Raw genomic sequence first — 14,417 nt, 5'->3', positions numbered from 1 at the left:
ACCATGCATTGGATGACTATCATTCACTTAATTTCCTAAATTGAGGGTTATATATATTTCAGTAATTGTTTTCTATGTATTTCCTGTATAGTTGAGATCATACTGTATACATATGTTTTCACTTTCCTTTTTCTCTTACCATGTCTTAAACATTTTCCGATGCCACTGAAACTCTGCAAACATCCCTGCTAACGGCAGCCCAGCATTTCATGATACTGATGCACCATGGTACTATATGCAGCGTTCGTAACTCGATAGTTTTCCAGTGTTTGTCTATTTCCCTTTTCAGCCCCATGGCACAGGGACCAATTATCATGAGGATCCTATTATCTTTACCACAAAGCACAGCAACCTCAGAAAGCCTTGATCAGGTTTTGTTTTTGCCTAACCCTTCCAAATGCATTGCCAAGTCACTCATGTTTGGGTCCCATCAGGATACCGATTATGTCCACACCCAGACTGCGAGGTGTATGTTGCTAATGCATATATTTGTCTGCTGTAAAGTTCTAGATTGAGGGAGAAACAATGATTTGTCCCCCTTTCCCTTCAGTTCCTCCTTGCCTGGAATGATTTCCTTTTTCTTAGCACTGTCTCTGAATCCTCTCTCTTTAATTTTCAGTTTACTCTTCTAGTCTCACCAGCTCTGTGAAGTTTTTTTCAACCACTCTTGCCCACATTAATATCTCCCTCCAGGGAACCGTCTGCACCTTCACTTCAGTACTTTATTGCCAATCATCTTGTATTATTCTTTGTTTCTTTTACTGTAGATTATAAGTGCATGAAGAGCAGAAACGCTTTTAGAAATCTTTTCCTTTCCTATGGGGCAAAGCACAGAAAGGTGACAACTGATAAATTCTAGCTGAATGGAGCAGAGTTGAAGTGCAAACGAATGTACTGACTAAAAGGCTAAAGTGAGATTTTCCTTTTTGAATAACAACAATACAATATTTGGCATATGTCCAATATCCAAAGTAAGAATTTAAACTATGTCATTTTATCATCATCTGAACTGGATATTAGTAAAAAAAAATTGCTACTTACTCAGAATTCGTGCAAACCCAAAGTCACAAATCTTGATTATTCCTTGCTTAGTTATTAGAATATTTTCAGGTTTTACATCTCTGTGAATACACTGTAAGATCATTATTTGATTATTTTTCTGAACCATCAAAATGACAAAGAATAAACATTAACTACTAGTTTAAGTAATAGATACACAGCCTATGAGATAAAAACAAATGTGGGCTTCCTTCATTTTTCTAAAAGAACTTAAATTGGCAGTTTTTCACTTGTAACTCTTGTCATACCAAAATTAAAAATTTTATTAAAATATTGTTTTATTATTGAAAAAATTAAAACTATAATTGTATATGAAAACTGTCTTTTTTTTTTTTTTTTTTTTAAAGAAGGGATTATCAGACTGGGTGTGGTGGCTCATGTCCATAATCCCAGCACTTTGTGAGGCCGAGGCGGGAGGATAACTTGAAGCCAGGAGTTTGACACCACTCTGGGCAATGCAGTGAGACCCTGTCTCTACGAAAAAGTTAAAAAATTAGCCAGGCGTAGTGGCATGCACTTGTGGTCCTAGCTACTCGGGAGGCTGAGGCCGAAGGATCACTTGAGCCTCGAAGGTTGAGGCTGCAGTGAGCTGTGATCACACGGCACAGAGCCTAAGCAACTGAGCTAGACCCTGTCTCAAAAACAAAAAATAAAAATAAAAATAAAAAATTAAATTCAAGAAGAGAGTATGATACAATTATTTCTTTCACTTTCTGCTGGGCCCTATTTAAACTGTAAGAGGTAAAACCCTAAATGAGATTAGACTCAGAGTACCTCTAATAACTGCTGCCACCCAAGAGTCACAATTCAGGTTGAAAAACTTGCAGATTTGAGAAATTAGAAAAACATTTAAATGATAACAAAAAGCAAAATTCACTTAGAATGACCATATTATTTATTATCCAAATCAGGAGACTTCCAAGTGTGAAAGAGGGGCCTATTAATAATCATGTCAGGACAACAGGCACAAACCAGGACTGCCCTGGGCGAGCTGGGGCGCACTGTCCCCTATTTAGCAGAGATTCCGAAGCATTCCGCGCCAGGGGATGGGGATCACTTCCACCTTCTCACCACGGAGCTAGCCTGGAACGATCAGCAACACTCCTGAGATGGCCCACGATGCTGTCAGAATCCATACTGGGAAAGTGGGACCCGAGGCACGCTGACCTCAAAACAGCTTTTTTTTTTTTTTGAGACGGAGTCTCGCTGTGTCGCCCAGGCTACTCAGTGGCGCGATCTCGGCTCACTGCAACCTCTGCCTCCCGCGTTCAAGCGATTCTCCTGCCTCAGCCTCCCGAGTAGCTGGGACTACTGGTGTGTCCCGAGTAGCTAGGATTACAGGCGCTCACCACCATGCCCAGCTAATTTTGTATTTTTAGTAGAGACTGGTTTCACCATGTTGTTGTCCAGGCTGGTCTTGAATTACTGAGCTCAAGTGATCCGCCCACCTGGGTCTCACAAAGTGCTGGGATTACAGGCGTGAGCCACCGCGCCTGGACCCCGCTGTTCTTTCATATGCAGCGGCCTTACAATTTGCTGCCTCATCATAATGACCCTGAATGAAGCAGATGCTCCTCGCTGGACACGAGCGGCCCGGCTAGGGGCCTGGGTGAGGGCAGGCTGAGTAAGCCCGCGCGCACATGGGCATTCCAGAAATGGGTTTCCATGTTGGGGAGGTGCTGTGAGAAAACAGCTCAGACCTTACCCTTCAGAACTTTCCAGTTTATCCACGCTCCCAAAAAAGAAAATGGATGAAAATAATATCGATCTCCACAACTGGACCCTCACAAGGAACTCTGTACTTTTCAAAGCACTTTCAATTCGAAGCATGAATTATTTCATCCTTGCAACAATCCTGTGATTGCAAGTGGCCACTGACAGAGTCCATGAATTAAGTGTCACAATAATCAACTCCTTCTGCCTCCTTTTCTACTATGCTGTCAGGCCCTTTAAGCATTTTTGTCAAACTGACAATTCTGAAATGATTATCTTTGGTTCTCTAATAGCTATCTAGGAAGAGAAAAAGAGCTGAGCTCTAAATTCATTTTAGGTTGCAGAAATGACACTGGCAACAGGAGCTTGTTCCTATTTAGTCTCAATTACTGTCAACTGCTTCATAATTTGTATGAAGAGCAGTTAGAAGAAACTTTTTTAGGTCTCTTAAAAGTACTAAGGCCTTAGACACTAATTAAACAAAATACATAGGCCGGGCATGGTCGCTGATGCCTGTAATCCTTGCGCTTTGGGAGGCCAAGGTGGGCGGATCGCTTGTGCCCAGGAGTTTGATACCAGCCTGGGCCCAATGGTGAAACTCAGTCTCTACAAAAAATACAAAAATTAGCCAGGTGTGTGGCGTGCACCTTTAGTCCCAGCTACACAAGATGCTGAGATGGGAGGATGGCTTGTGCCCAGGAGGTGGAGGCTGCAGTGAGCCAAGATGGCACCACCGCACTCTAGCCTGTGTGACAGGCTAGAGTCACACAGTGTGAGTCACACAATGTGACTCACACTGTGTGAGACCCTGTCTCAAAAAAAAAAATTGTTGGAATATAAATGAACATAGTTTTGATATCCTACCTTTTAAGCAACACACTTAAGAAATTTAGACTAACACTCTGAGTCAGTAACACTCATAGTTGGTGATTACATTAGAACAGGTTATGTCCTTTAAATGAGTTTGCATCAAGTTCTAGAATTTCTAGACTATGTGTGTAGCATTACCAAGTAAATAGATTTACATCGATATCTGTCCATTGGCCTATACATATGTTTTCTGCATCTAATCCATGTGAAATTTGTAGCACTTATTTTCAACCAAATATACAAAAGGAAATGAAGTATTGATATATTCCCAAGAAACAGGAAAATTTATTTTATAGGAGCAGGTAAGAGAAGTTATTGATTAAGAGTGAGAGGATACTGAAGAAATTTAAAAGGGAGTAAAAATAATTGGAACCTGGCTGGGTGTGGTGGCTCATGCCTGTAACCCAGCACTTTGGGAGGCTGAGGCAGGCAGATCACCTGAGGTCAGGAGTTCGAGACCAGCCTGGCCAACATGGTGAAACCCTGTCTCTACTAAACATACAAAAATTAGCCAGGAGTGGTTGTAGGTGCCTGTAATCCCAGCTACTCGGGGGGCTGATGCAGGAGAATCACTTGACCCTGGGAGGCAGAGGGTGCAGTGAGCTGTAGTTGCGCCACTGGACCCCAGCCTGGGGGACAGAGCAAGACTCTGTCTCAAAATAAATAAATAAATAAAAATTAAAAAATAATTAAAAAATAAATAATTGGAACCATAAGAAACAGGGCGTGGGGGGAAGAAGATGCTTAGACATACAGCATTCACCTACTCCACTGCAAAGCCACACTCAGTGCAAACTCTCTGCAATGCCTCTTGCAATCAGCTTATTTTCCCTCAAAGAACAAGAAACATGCAAGTCTCTGTTAATAAAATAATTTTAATGAGTTGAGCTTTATACACAGTTTTTTTTTTTCTTTTTTTTGAGACAGAGTTGCTCTTTGTTGCCCAGGCTGGAGTGCAGTGGTGCGATCTCGGCTCACTGCAACCTCTGCCTCCTGGGTTCAAGTGATTCTCCTGCCTCAGCCTCCCGTGTCACTGGGATTACAGGTGCTCACTGCCACGCCTGGCTAATTTTTTGTATTTTTTAGTAGAAATGGGGTTTCGCCATGTTGGCCAGGCTGGTCTTGAACTCCTGACCTCAGGTGATCCACCTGCCTTGGCCTCCCAAAGTGCTGGGATTACAGGCATGAGCCACCACGCTCGGCCTTGTACACAGCTTTTAGCAAACAAAGCTCAGGTTGAGTTGTTGTGGCTGACGGGCAATCTTCTTTTTTTTTTGGCTCACAAGCCAGCCTAAAGAGATATCCATGGTATTTTAAAACTGACTTTTAACTTTAAAATCATCTCTGCAAACTTGCACACCAGAAATTGCTTCTTAAATAGCCTGATAAAAACAATAAATAGACTTTTATTATCTGAGAAATTTACTCTCTTTGAGCCTTAGGCATGGATGCTCACATAGCGAGGAGAGACAAAAGCGATCCCCTCCTCAACAACCAAAACATGAGTATCAACAAGATGCTGATGGAGGTTGCAGCCTGACCCACTCCTATCTCAGAAGTCATTTTTGCCAGCTGGGCATGGTGGCTCATGCCTGTAATCCTAGCTCTTTGGGAGGCCGAGGTGGGAGAATCGCTTGAGGTCAGGGGTTTGAGACCACCCTGGACAACACAATGAGACTACCTCTACAAAAAAAAAAAAATTTTTTTTTTAAATTAGCCATGCATGATAGCATGTGCCGTAGTCCCAGTTCCTTGGGAGGCTAAGGTGGAAGGATTGTTTGAGCATGGGAGGCTGAGGCTGCAGTGAGCCGTGAAGGCGCCACTGCATTCTAGCCTGGGAAACAGAGCAAGATTGTGTCTCAGGAAAAAAAAAAAAAAAAAAAAAGAAGTCATTTTTGCCATTTTGAGATGAAGCCCCTGTTCTCTAATCAATACAGCAAATACATAAAAATCCATGGGTTCATTATGGCGTTAAATGGATCACTTTGGTTACCTCACTCTAGTGATATTATAGGGTAAAACAGAACCAAATGAGTGGGTATTTTCTTAAGTCCTGTGCTTCTCCAAATTTAATGTGCACATGAATCACCTGGAGCTCTGGTTAAAATGCAGACTCTGATTCAGCAGGTCTGTAGTGGACCTCAGATTCAGCATTTCTAACAAGCTCCCAGGTGATCTCTATGAACCATAGTTGGAGTAGCAAGGACTGAATCCCTTGGTACTTTAACCTTCAGTGTCCTGCTTAGGATCTCGACTCTGGAGATGATAAGGTGCACATGGTCTCTACAGGTTGAAAGCTGTGAGTCGTCAGCAACACCACTAGGTCAGATTGCCTTTTCTATTCTTTGAGACTATCATGGGAGTTCCTTTAAAAATAAGGAGAGTATAAAGGTTTTAGTTGTATTATTGTGACAGCTTTATATATGGCTTAGATTTTTTTCTTTGCAAGCATTTTAATTATAGATAAATAAAAAGACAGATACACAAAGGCTTACCATAAGAAAATGAGAAGCAATTTCCATCTCGGAGGAGGGAAGTTAGTCTGAAAAATTATCTTTTTTGAGACAGAGTCTTGCTCTGTCGCCCAGGCTGGAGTACAGTGGCCCGATCTTAGCTCATTGTAACCTCTGCCTCTCGAGTTCAAGTGATTCTCCCACCTCAGCCTCCCGAGTAGTAGCTGGGATTACAGGCATGCATTGCCATGCCCGGCTAATTTTTGTATTTTTAGTAGAGACAGGGTTTCACCATGTTGGCCAGGCTGGTCTTGAACTCCTCATCTCAGGTAATCTGCCCACCTCAACCTCCCAAAGTCCTGGGATTACAGGCGTGAGCCACCACGCCTAGCCTGAAAAATTACCTATTTTTAATAGAGGCCATATATTATCAATCATAAGTTTTCAGTGTTTTAAAGCTTAGGGTATAGAATGTGTTGTTCCAAGCACAGAAATGATAGCAGTTGCGTTGGTCTACAATAATGTTTGGGTCCACTAGAAATAGTCACAATCAGTTAGGCAGTTTGGGTTGACTGACTGATTGACTCATCCAACCATCCATCCATCCATCCAGTTATTCAATAAATATTTATTGATCACCCTTTATATAAAAACACCCAATTTAGGTATTAAAGAGATACAAAGATAAAGCAGCCACAGACATTGCATTCAAGCTTATAACCAAGTACCCAGAAAGTGTCTGGTTATATAGGGATAAAGTATAAACACTTGTGGAAAGTGGTATTTTTAGAAATCATTTTAACTACCCATAAAACTCCTGCAGCAACTTTGATACCTCCTATAGCATGGTGGAAAGCAACAGAGATAAGGATTCCATTTGGCAACATCTTTATTAAGCATCAGAAAGCACAATTTGCATCATGAAAAACAGGTTTACGTAGTTTGTGAAAAATATCCCTCTACATTAATAGAAAATAAAAGCTTTTGATTTAACCTAATAAAAACTTCACTGACTTTCCTAAAACTAAAGAAAGCTTCCCCTCCGTACTGAAATGTATTCTCATGATCTTGTACTTTCTTTTTCAGCAATCCTAGACTGCTATGATAGACATTCTGCTGGCATCAAAACTGACCATATGGTACTCTGTATCATTGCCTCAGCACTGTCTCTGTCTAGGCATCAACTCAAAAGGGCTAGATATATTTTTTAAAAGCTATCATTGGCTGAGTGCAGTGGTTCACACCTGTAATCCTGGCACTTTGGGCAGCCAAGGCAGGAGTTTGAGGCCAGCCTGGGCAAGATAGTGAGACCCCCGTCTCTACAAAAACAAAAATTGGCTGGGTGTAGTGTCATGTGTCTGTAGTCCCAGCTACTCAGGGAGGCTGAAGTGGGAGAATCACTTGAGCCCAGGAGTTTGAGGCTCAAGGGCGCTATGATCACACCACTGCACTCCAGCCTGGGCAATAGAGCGAGACTGTCCCAAAAATATAATGATATATAGCAAAGGTACCAGGAGCCAACTTGAAGAAGCTCATGTTGGCCTAAGATGGGAAAATCTGAGCATGGGAGAGACCAATAACAGCAAAGAATTGAAAACACCACAATACAAAATTTGTGTTTATAATGGTGCTCCAGCCACCTCTCCCCAAAACTTGTCATTGTTGCTAAGATATCATCTCATCACCGTGAGTGTTGATAAATAAAAGTAACCAGAGTCCATGAGGGTGAGTTCTTTTCCATACAATTCCAATTATTAAATGCAGAAGGAATAATAGAATTAGAAAATTACTGTCACGAAATACGAGATACAGGCAATAATCATCATTGGATGCTAAAACCATCAGAGAAACAACGTTGACAGGGAAAATGATAACGGAGGGGACCAAACGAATACCTCCTGAGCCCACTCATCAATTTTAACATTATCGAAAGTGGGACAAGTGGATGCTATACACCTCACGATGGGGATGCGATAGGAAGTGTACAGCACCACATAGGAGGCATTCTTATCTAAAAAAAGCTGAACCTGAATATGATCAAGCTTCTAGATACAAACTCCAATTTACAGGAAATACAAGTGAAAGAACAAGTTAAATTACATACAGGAAACAGTCAGCCAAAATTATTTCTCTAACATAGTCATATTCAAAGTGTTGTTCTTGAACCAGCAGCTTCAGTAGCATCTGGGAAAATATGAGAAATGCACATTCTTGGGGCCCTACCCCAGACCGACTGAATCAGAAACTCTGGGGGCGGGGCCCAGGAAGCTGCGTTTTAACAAGCCCTCCTTGTGATTCTGATGCATGCTCAAGCTTGAGAACTATGGCTATAAAAAATTAATGAATTTTTTTTTTTTTTTTGAGACAGAGTCTCACACTGTCACCCAGGCTGGAGTGCAGTGGCACGATCTCGGCTCACTGCAAGCTCCGCCTCCTGGGTTCACGCCATTCTCCTGCCTCAGCCTCCTGAGTAGCTGGGACTACCCGCCACCACGCCCGGCCAATTTTTTTATTTTTAGTAGAGATGGGGTTTCACTGTGTTGGTCAGGATGGTCTCGATCTCCTGACTTCGTGATACACCCGCCTCGGCCTCCCAAAGTGCTGGGATTACAGGCGTGAGCCACCATGCCCAGCCGGAAACAGTTTTTAAAAAGGAAAGGAAAGGGGGACTTAGATTGCTATAGAGTAAAGGACTTAAGAGACTTAAAAATAATAATTAAAAAAAAAAAAGTACCATGGAGGATTACACCAGCAATATCCTGAAAACTTACTATTATTTTTGGAGACAGGTTCTCACTCTGATGTCCAGGCTGGACAGTAGTGGTGTGATCTCAGCTCACTGCAACCTCTGCCTCCTGGGTTCAAGTGATTCTCCAGCTCCAGCCTCCCAAGTAGCTAGGATTACAGTTGCGCACCACCATGGCTGGCTAATTTTTATATTTTTTCATAGAGATAGTTTCTCCATGTTGCCCAGGCTGGTCTTGAACTCCTGAGCTCAAAGCCATCTGCCCGCATTGGCTTCCCAAAGTGCTGGGATTACAGGCATGAGCCACCATACTGGCCCTGAAAAATTATTCTCGCCCAATTTAAAAATAGTTTCAGGGGTCACTGGCACTATGGCAAAAGGAATCATTACATTTATTCAAATTTTTAATTCATAAGGAATTAGCAATTTGATTCTTAGAGAAATTGGAAAGAGCCATGAATAATGCATCACTTTTTTCTCATATTTTGAACTTTCTTTTGTTATTCTCTTTTCTTCTTTTTTGCAGAGACAGGGTCTTGCTATGTTGCCCAGGCCTGTCTCAAACTCTGGGGCTCACGTGATCCTCCCACCTCAGCCTCCCAAGGTGCTGGGATTACTGGCTGAACTTCCTTTTGTTTTGTTTCTTTGGCTCTTACTTTCCCTTTGTCTTCAGCTCTCCAAACAAAACCCTGAGCTATTTAGAAGAAAAGAGTCATCATAAAGAAATGAATAAATACATTAGAAAATGTTACTTACGTTATGTATATGACAGAAATTAAGAGCTTGAAGTGTTTGCCATAATACACTTTTGATCACTCCATCAGCAACTCTGAGGGAAAAAATAAAAAAGGAAATGAAAACTCATAGGATAGAGTTCCAGAAGCAAGGGCTGGGAATAGAAGTGGAGTGGTGAGGGACTGTCCTGTTCAAGGAACACCATGCAGAAGGGTCCTAAAAAAAATTTTAGTGAAAATTGGGCTTTACTATCTTTTTATTATGGTTATGTAATTTCCTTTTGTAATTTGAATTTTTTACATCCATAAAATGATGCATGCTTATGAAGATTCAAAAAATATAGAAAAGTAAAGGAATAAAAAAAAGGAAAGGAATAAAAAAAAGAAAAGTAAAGGAATAAAATGTGTTGGGTCAAATCTTGCTACCCCAAAATAACTGCTATAATTTCTGGTGGCTGTCTTTTCAGGCATCTCTGTTCCTCTCGCTCCCTGTCTCTCTCTGTACTTTTTTTTTTTTTTTTTTTTTTTGAGGCAGGGCCTGGCTCTGTCACCCAGGCTGGAGTGCAGTGGCACGATCTCAGCTCACTGCAACTTCCTCCTCCCAGGTTCAAGAGATTTGATTCTCCTGCCTCAGCTTCCCAAGTAGCTGGGATTACAGGCACGTGCCACTATACCCGGCTAATTTTTGTATTTTTAGTAGAGACGGGGTTTCGCCATGTTGGCCAGGCTGGTCTTGAACTCCCAACCTCAAATGATCCACCTGCCTCGCCCTCCTAAAGTGCTTGGATTACAGGTGTGAGCCACTATGCCAGGCCAGTATTTACTTTTTAACTTTAACTTTAAAATAAAAACATTCGTATGGTTCAAATTTTAAACATATAAAAGTATATACATGAAGTCTCTCTGACACCTGCCTAGCCACCCATTTATTTTCTTCAATTTCACCCCTGACCACTTTGAGAATTTTATGCGTAGAGGTACAAATACCAACATGTACACATATATTTTAGTGGCTCCAGAGGAGATCATTATATGGATGTATCATAATTTACTTAGTCTCCATTGATGAGCAGTTAAGTTCAGCCAATTTTTGGTTCTAGAAACTCTTGAATGAATATCTGTAATCATCCATCTTATGATATTTATGCAATTACCTTCTTAAGGTAAGTTCTAGAAGTGGGATTTCTGAGACCAATGGTAGGCACCCATTACATTTTGATCCTGCAGGGATGAAATTCAGGTAGACCTGAGACTTGATTTTGCAGGAAAAAAGGTATACTTGGAAGATGGCTCTTCAATTCATCCAATTCATGTTGGTGGTAGACACTCAAGTTATTTTGTAATAGTCACTTGTCCCTGGTAAGCAGATAGCCCAAAAGGAGGCCAGGGAAAATAAGGATCTCATAAGAATGAGAGGGTGTAAGCTTCTTGTCCCTGGCAGACTCATCCCTCTGTATAGAAAATACTGGGAAGTATCATGGGCAGGTGTATTTTCCACTGGGGATTCGGGGTCTGGGAAACTTACTCTGTTTGGGAGTATTCTACTTTATGTAACCATCTCCATGAATTATAGCAATTACATTCTCTGTAACTTTTCTATTGGTAGCTTTCCATCACTCACATCACTGTCCCATGATGATGCCTTCACATTTGCACACTGACAAACTACCCTTTCTGAGGAAGGTTATACCCATTTTCACTCCCACCAAACATCTGTGCATCAAAGTCCCTGTCTCCTCATTGTCTTGCCAACATTTGGTTTTGCCAATGTTATGTTTGCCAATCTGTGGTTAAAATAAAAAGATGTCTCACTGTGGTTTTTATTTGCATTTCACTAATTTTTAGTGATTATTATTTTTCACACCCTTATTGGATACTACATTTCTTCTTTTGTGTAATTCCATTTTATGCCTTTATTGCTTTTTAAATTGGTCTGTTCACTGTTTTATTACTGATTTACAAAGACTCAATGTATATCACGGTCTGTTACATATGCTGCAAATATTGTGCTCAGTGTTGTTTGTCTTTCAGCCCTGTTGATGGAGATGCGGCTGTTGTTTGTATATTTTTCAAAAATCTGAAACATAAGGGTTTCTTTTACTAAATGTCAACTGTAAGGATTTTCTTAATTTAAAAAAAATTATATTACGTAATACCCCAAACATATCCATCACTCAGATTTAATATTTTATCATATTTGGATATTTAAATCATATATTTAGATCACTTTTTAAAAATTGAACATGTGCAGATATAGCTGACTTTACAGAACAGTGGGAAGGCCTAGGCGTGACTCAGTTATGACACTAGCTACAAGATACCACCGTGTGAGTCTAAAGTATATGCAGAGAAACAGCAAGCAATGTATATGGTATTTTCCTCAGAGCAGTTTCCTGATATTGTACCACAATTATGGTGGCATGCCCTTGACATCAGTGGCCTAGCGGCAACCCTTGACCCCAGTTCTCCTAATTATTAATATTGCAAATGTACCTAATTCTCATGATTAAATCCCTTTCGACTTGAAGTGTCTATTTCCAGCATTGAATACTGATATAACTGTATTCTTCTCCCCACTTCACCTAGAGCCAAACCTGAAGCAACATTGCGTACACTTTTAAAATATGAGGCAGGAAGAATAGTATAGCCATGTTGAGCACTGTGAGACAGGTTGCTTGAGTTCAAATCCCAGATATGCTGCTTCCTACTTTATAATCTTGAACACGTTATTTAAGCTCTCTGCACCTTCAATTTTCCTCATGTGTAATACTAGAATAATATCTCATAAGTTTATTGAGTAATCTATCCCCTCAATGTCTGGTTTTAACACCCACATGGGTTCTGGAGATACAGGTCTGAGATCAGATAAGGCCAGTCGATGGGATTGAGACCCCTGTACAAAGATGGAAGAGGTGCAGAATAGCAAGAGGCCCTGAGGAGAGAAAGAACTGGGAGTGTGGGGAAAACAGTATGAGGCCAGGGTGGCTGACACTTGATTGAAGAAGCCGGGAAGGTTGGCAGAAACCAGTCCACGGAGGGCCTCAGAGATCTAGATCTTGATGAGAAATTTGGATTTTATGCTAAATTCAAAACCATTGAAAGAAATCAGGCAAGGAAGTGACATAATATGGAGAATGGATTTCTGGGAAGCAACATACATACAGAGAGAGAAATAATTCAATAACCCAAGTGAGATTTGGACACTTAGATTATGGTGGCAGCAGTGAGAGGAAGGGAAATGGATTTCAGTCCTTGGGAGGGATTAGCCAGGGTGGAGCACATGCTCCTACTGACGTGGGAACAGAACGCTGGTCTGGTTGGGATCTAAGAGCCTACAGGTGCAGGAGAGTAAGTACTGGAATTGGGAAACAAGGTAGGGGGTAGGATTCAGAAACTGCAAAGCCCCAATTACTAGCCTTAATAACACAGAATGGAGAATGAAGTAATTTCACAGGAAAGTAATTTCATAGGATGTTAAAAATGCCTTTAACATGAAAGAGGATGTTTAAAGGCATCTCACAGGAAGTGTCACATTCGGTTCAGTTAGCTTCCAAGAAGGCAGATTCCGTCAGGGGCAAAACAACACCACTGATCATGCAAAGAGAAGATAGCCATCAAAGAGAACCACAAACCAACACCACAGATCGTGCAAAGAGAAGATAACCATCAAAGAGAATACACATCCACGCGGCGCCCAGTCCAGAAAGATAGAGCGCTGCAGCACCGTTCAGCCACAGGCAGCATTTTTCAAAGCATCTTGGAGCAAAATGAACCTCTGGTGAAATTAAAAGATGCTAAATGTTTAAATATTATATTTTGGGCGAGTGCAAAACCAAATATTCGGTTGGTACAAAAGTAACTGAGGTTCTTGCCGCTGAAAGTAATACTAAAAGTCGTAATGAAGGCCTTAAAGCAAACATGAGACATCACAGTTCAAGTCTGAATGGGTTAACAAGAAAGCGTAACATGATGGGGGAATTCAGACTGAACTGCTCAGAATATGCTCTTTGAACCACTCAGAGGAAGACCTGATGCTGACATCAGAAGTCATTACCTGGAAGTTTGTTATAAAAACTTAACAGGGGAAACTGGATTTCATTATTATTACTCAAGATGAATTCAGTTCTTCTCAGTAAATCTTTACTATTCTAGAATAAAATCCAGCCTTGTTACTATGGCCTACCAGGCTGTTAATAACATTTTACTTCCGTTTCCCTTCCCAACTTTATCTCCTCTCACATCCCTAAACTCACTCCACATCAGCCCATTATTTTCTGCTATTCTCTGAACACGCCAGGCTTATTTTATTATTATTTATTTATTTATTTATTTTTTGAGACAGTTTCACTCTTGTTGCCCAGGCTGGAGTGCAATGGCATAATCTCCGCTCACCGCAACCTCCGCCTCCCGCTTTCAAGCGATTCTCCTGCCTCAGCCTCCCGAGTAGCTGGGATTACAGGCATGTGCCATCACACCCGGCTAATTTTGTATTTTTAGTAGAGATGGGGTTTCTTCATGTTGGTCAGGCTGGTCTTGAACTCCTGACATCAGGTGATCTGCCTGCCTCGGCCTCCCAAAGTGTTGGGATTACAGGCACGAGCCACTGCGCCTGGCCCCCAAGGCTTATTTATACCTTCAATCAGGCTGTTAATAACATTTTACTTCTATTTCTACTTCTATTTCTATGTTTACTTCTATTTCTACTTCTATTAACAGTTTACTGTTCCTTCTACTTCCTTTTAGTTATGAGTAGTTTTCTGTGTTAACTTGACTAGGTTAAGGGATGCCCAGATAGCTGGTAAAACATTATTTCTGCCAGGTGCAGTGGCTCATGCCTGTAAT

The 14,417-nt window shown here is 41.2% G+C and overlaps 1 protein-coding gene across 5 annotated transcripts in view; it reads right to left on the bottom strand.

The window, feature by feature from the left end:
• The window catches only part of CDKL4 (cyclin dependent kinase like 4), a 95,160-nt gene that overhangs the window by 52,280 nt on the left and 28,463 nt on the right, over positions 1–14,417 (bottom strand). For all 5 annotated transcript variants that reach the window (XM_063713453.1, XM_054547636.2, XM_024242564.3 and 2 more), the window contains 2 exons: positions 9,598–9,670; positions 1,042–1,132 (listed from right to left, as the gene is read on the bottom strand). In XM_063713453.1, the coding sequence (XP_063569523.1) occupies positions 1,042–1,132; positions 9,598–9,670 (164 nt within the window). The remainder of the gene's footprint in view (positions 1–1,041; positions 1,133–9,597; positions 9,671–14,417) is intronic.

This window comes from Pongo abelii, chromosome 12 (genome assembly GCF_028885655.2).
Source record: "Pongo abelii isolate AG06213 chromosome 12, NHGRI_mPonAbe1-v2.0_pri, whole genome shotgun sequence".
NCBI lineage: Eukaryota > Metazoa > Chordata > Mammalia > Primates > Hominidae > Pongo > Pongo abelii.
This window is presented reverse-complemented; position numbering and strand designations above follow the sequence as displayed.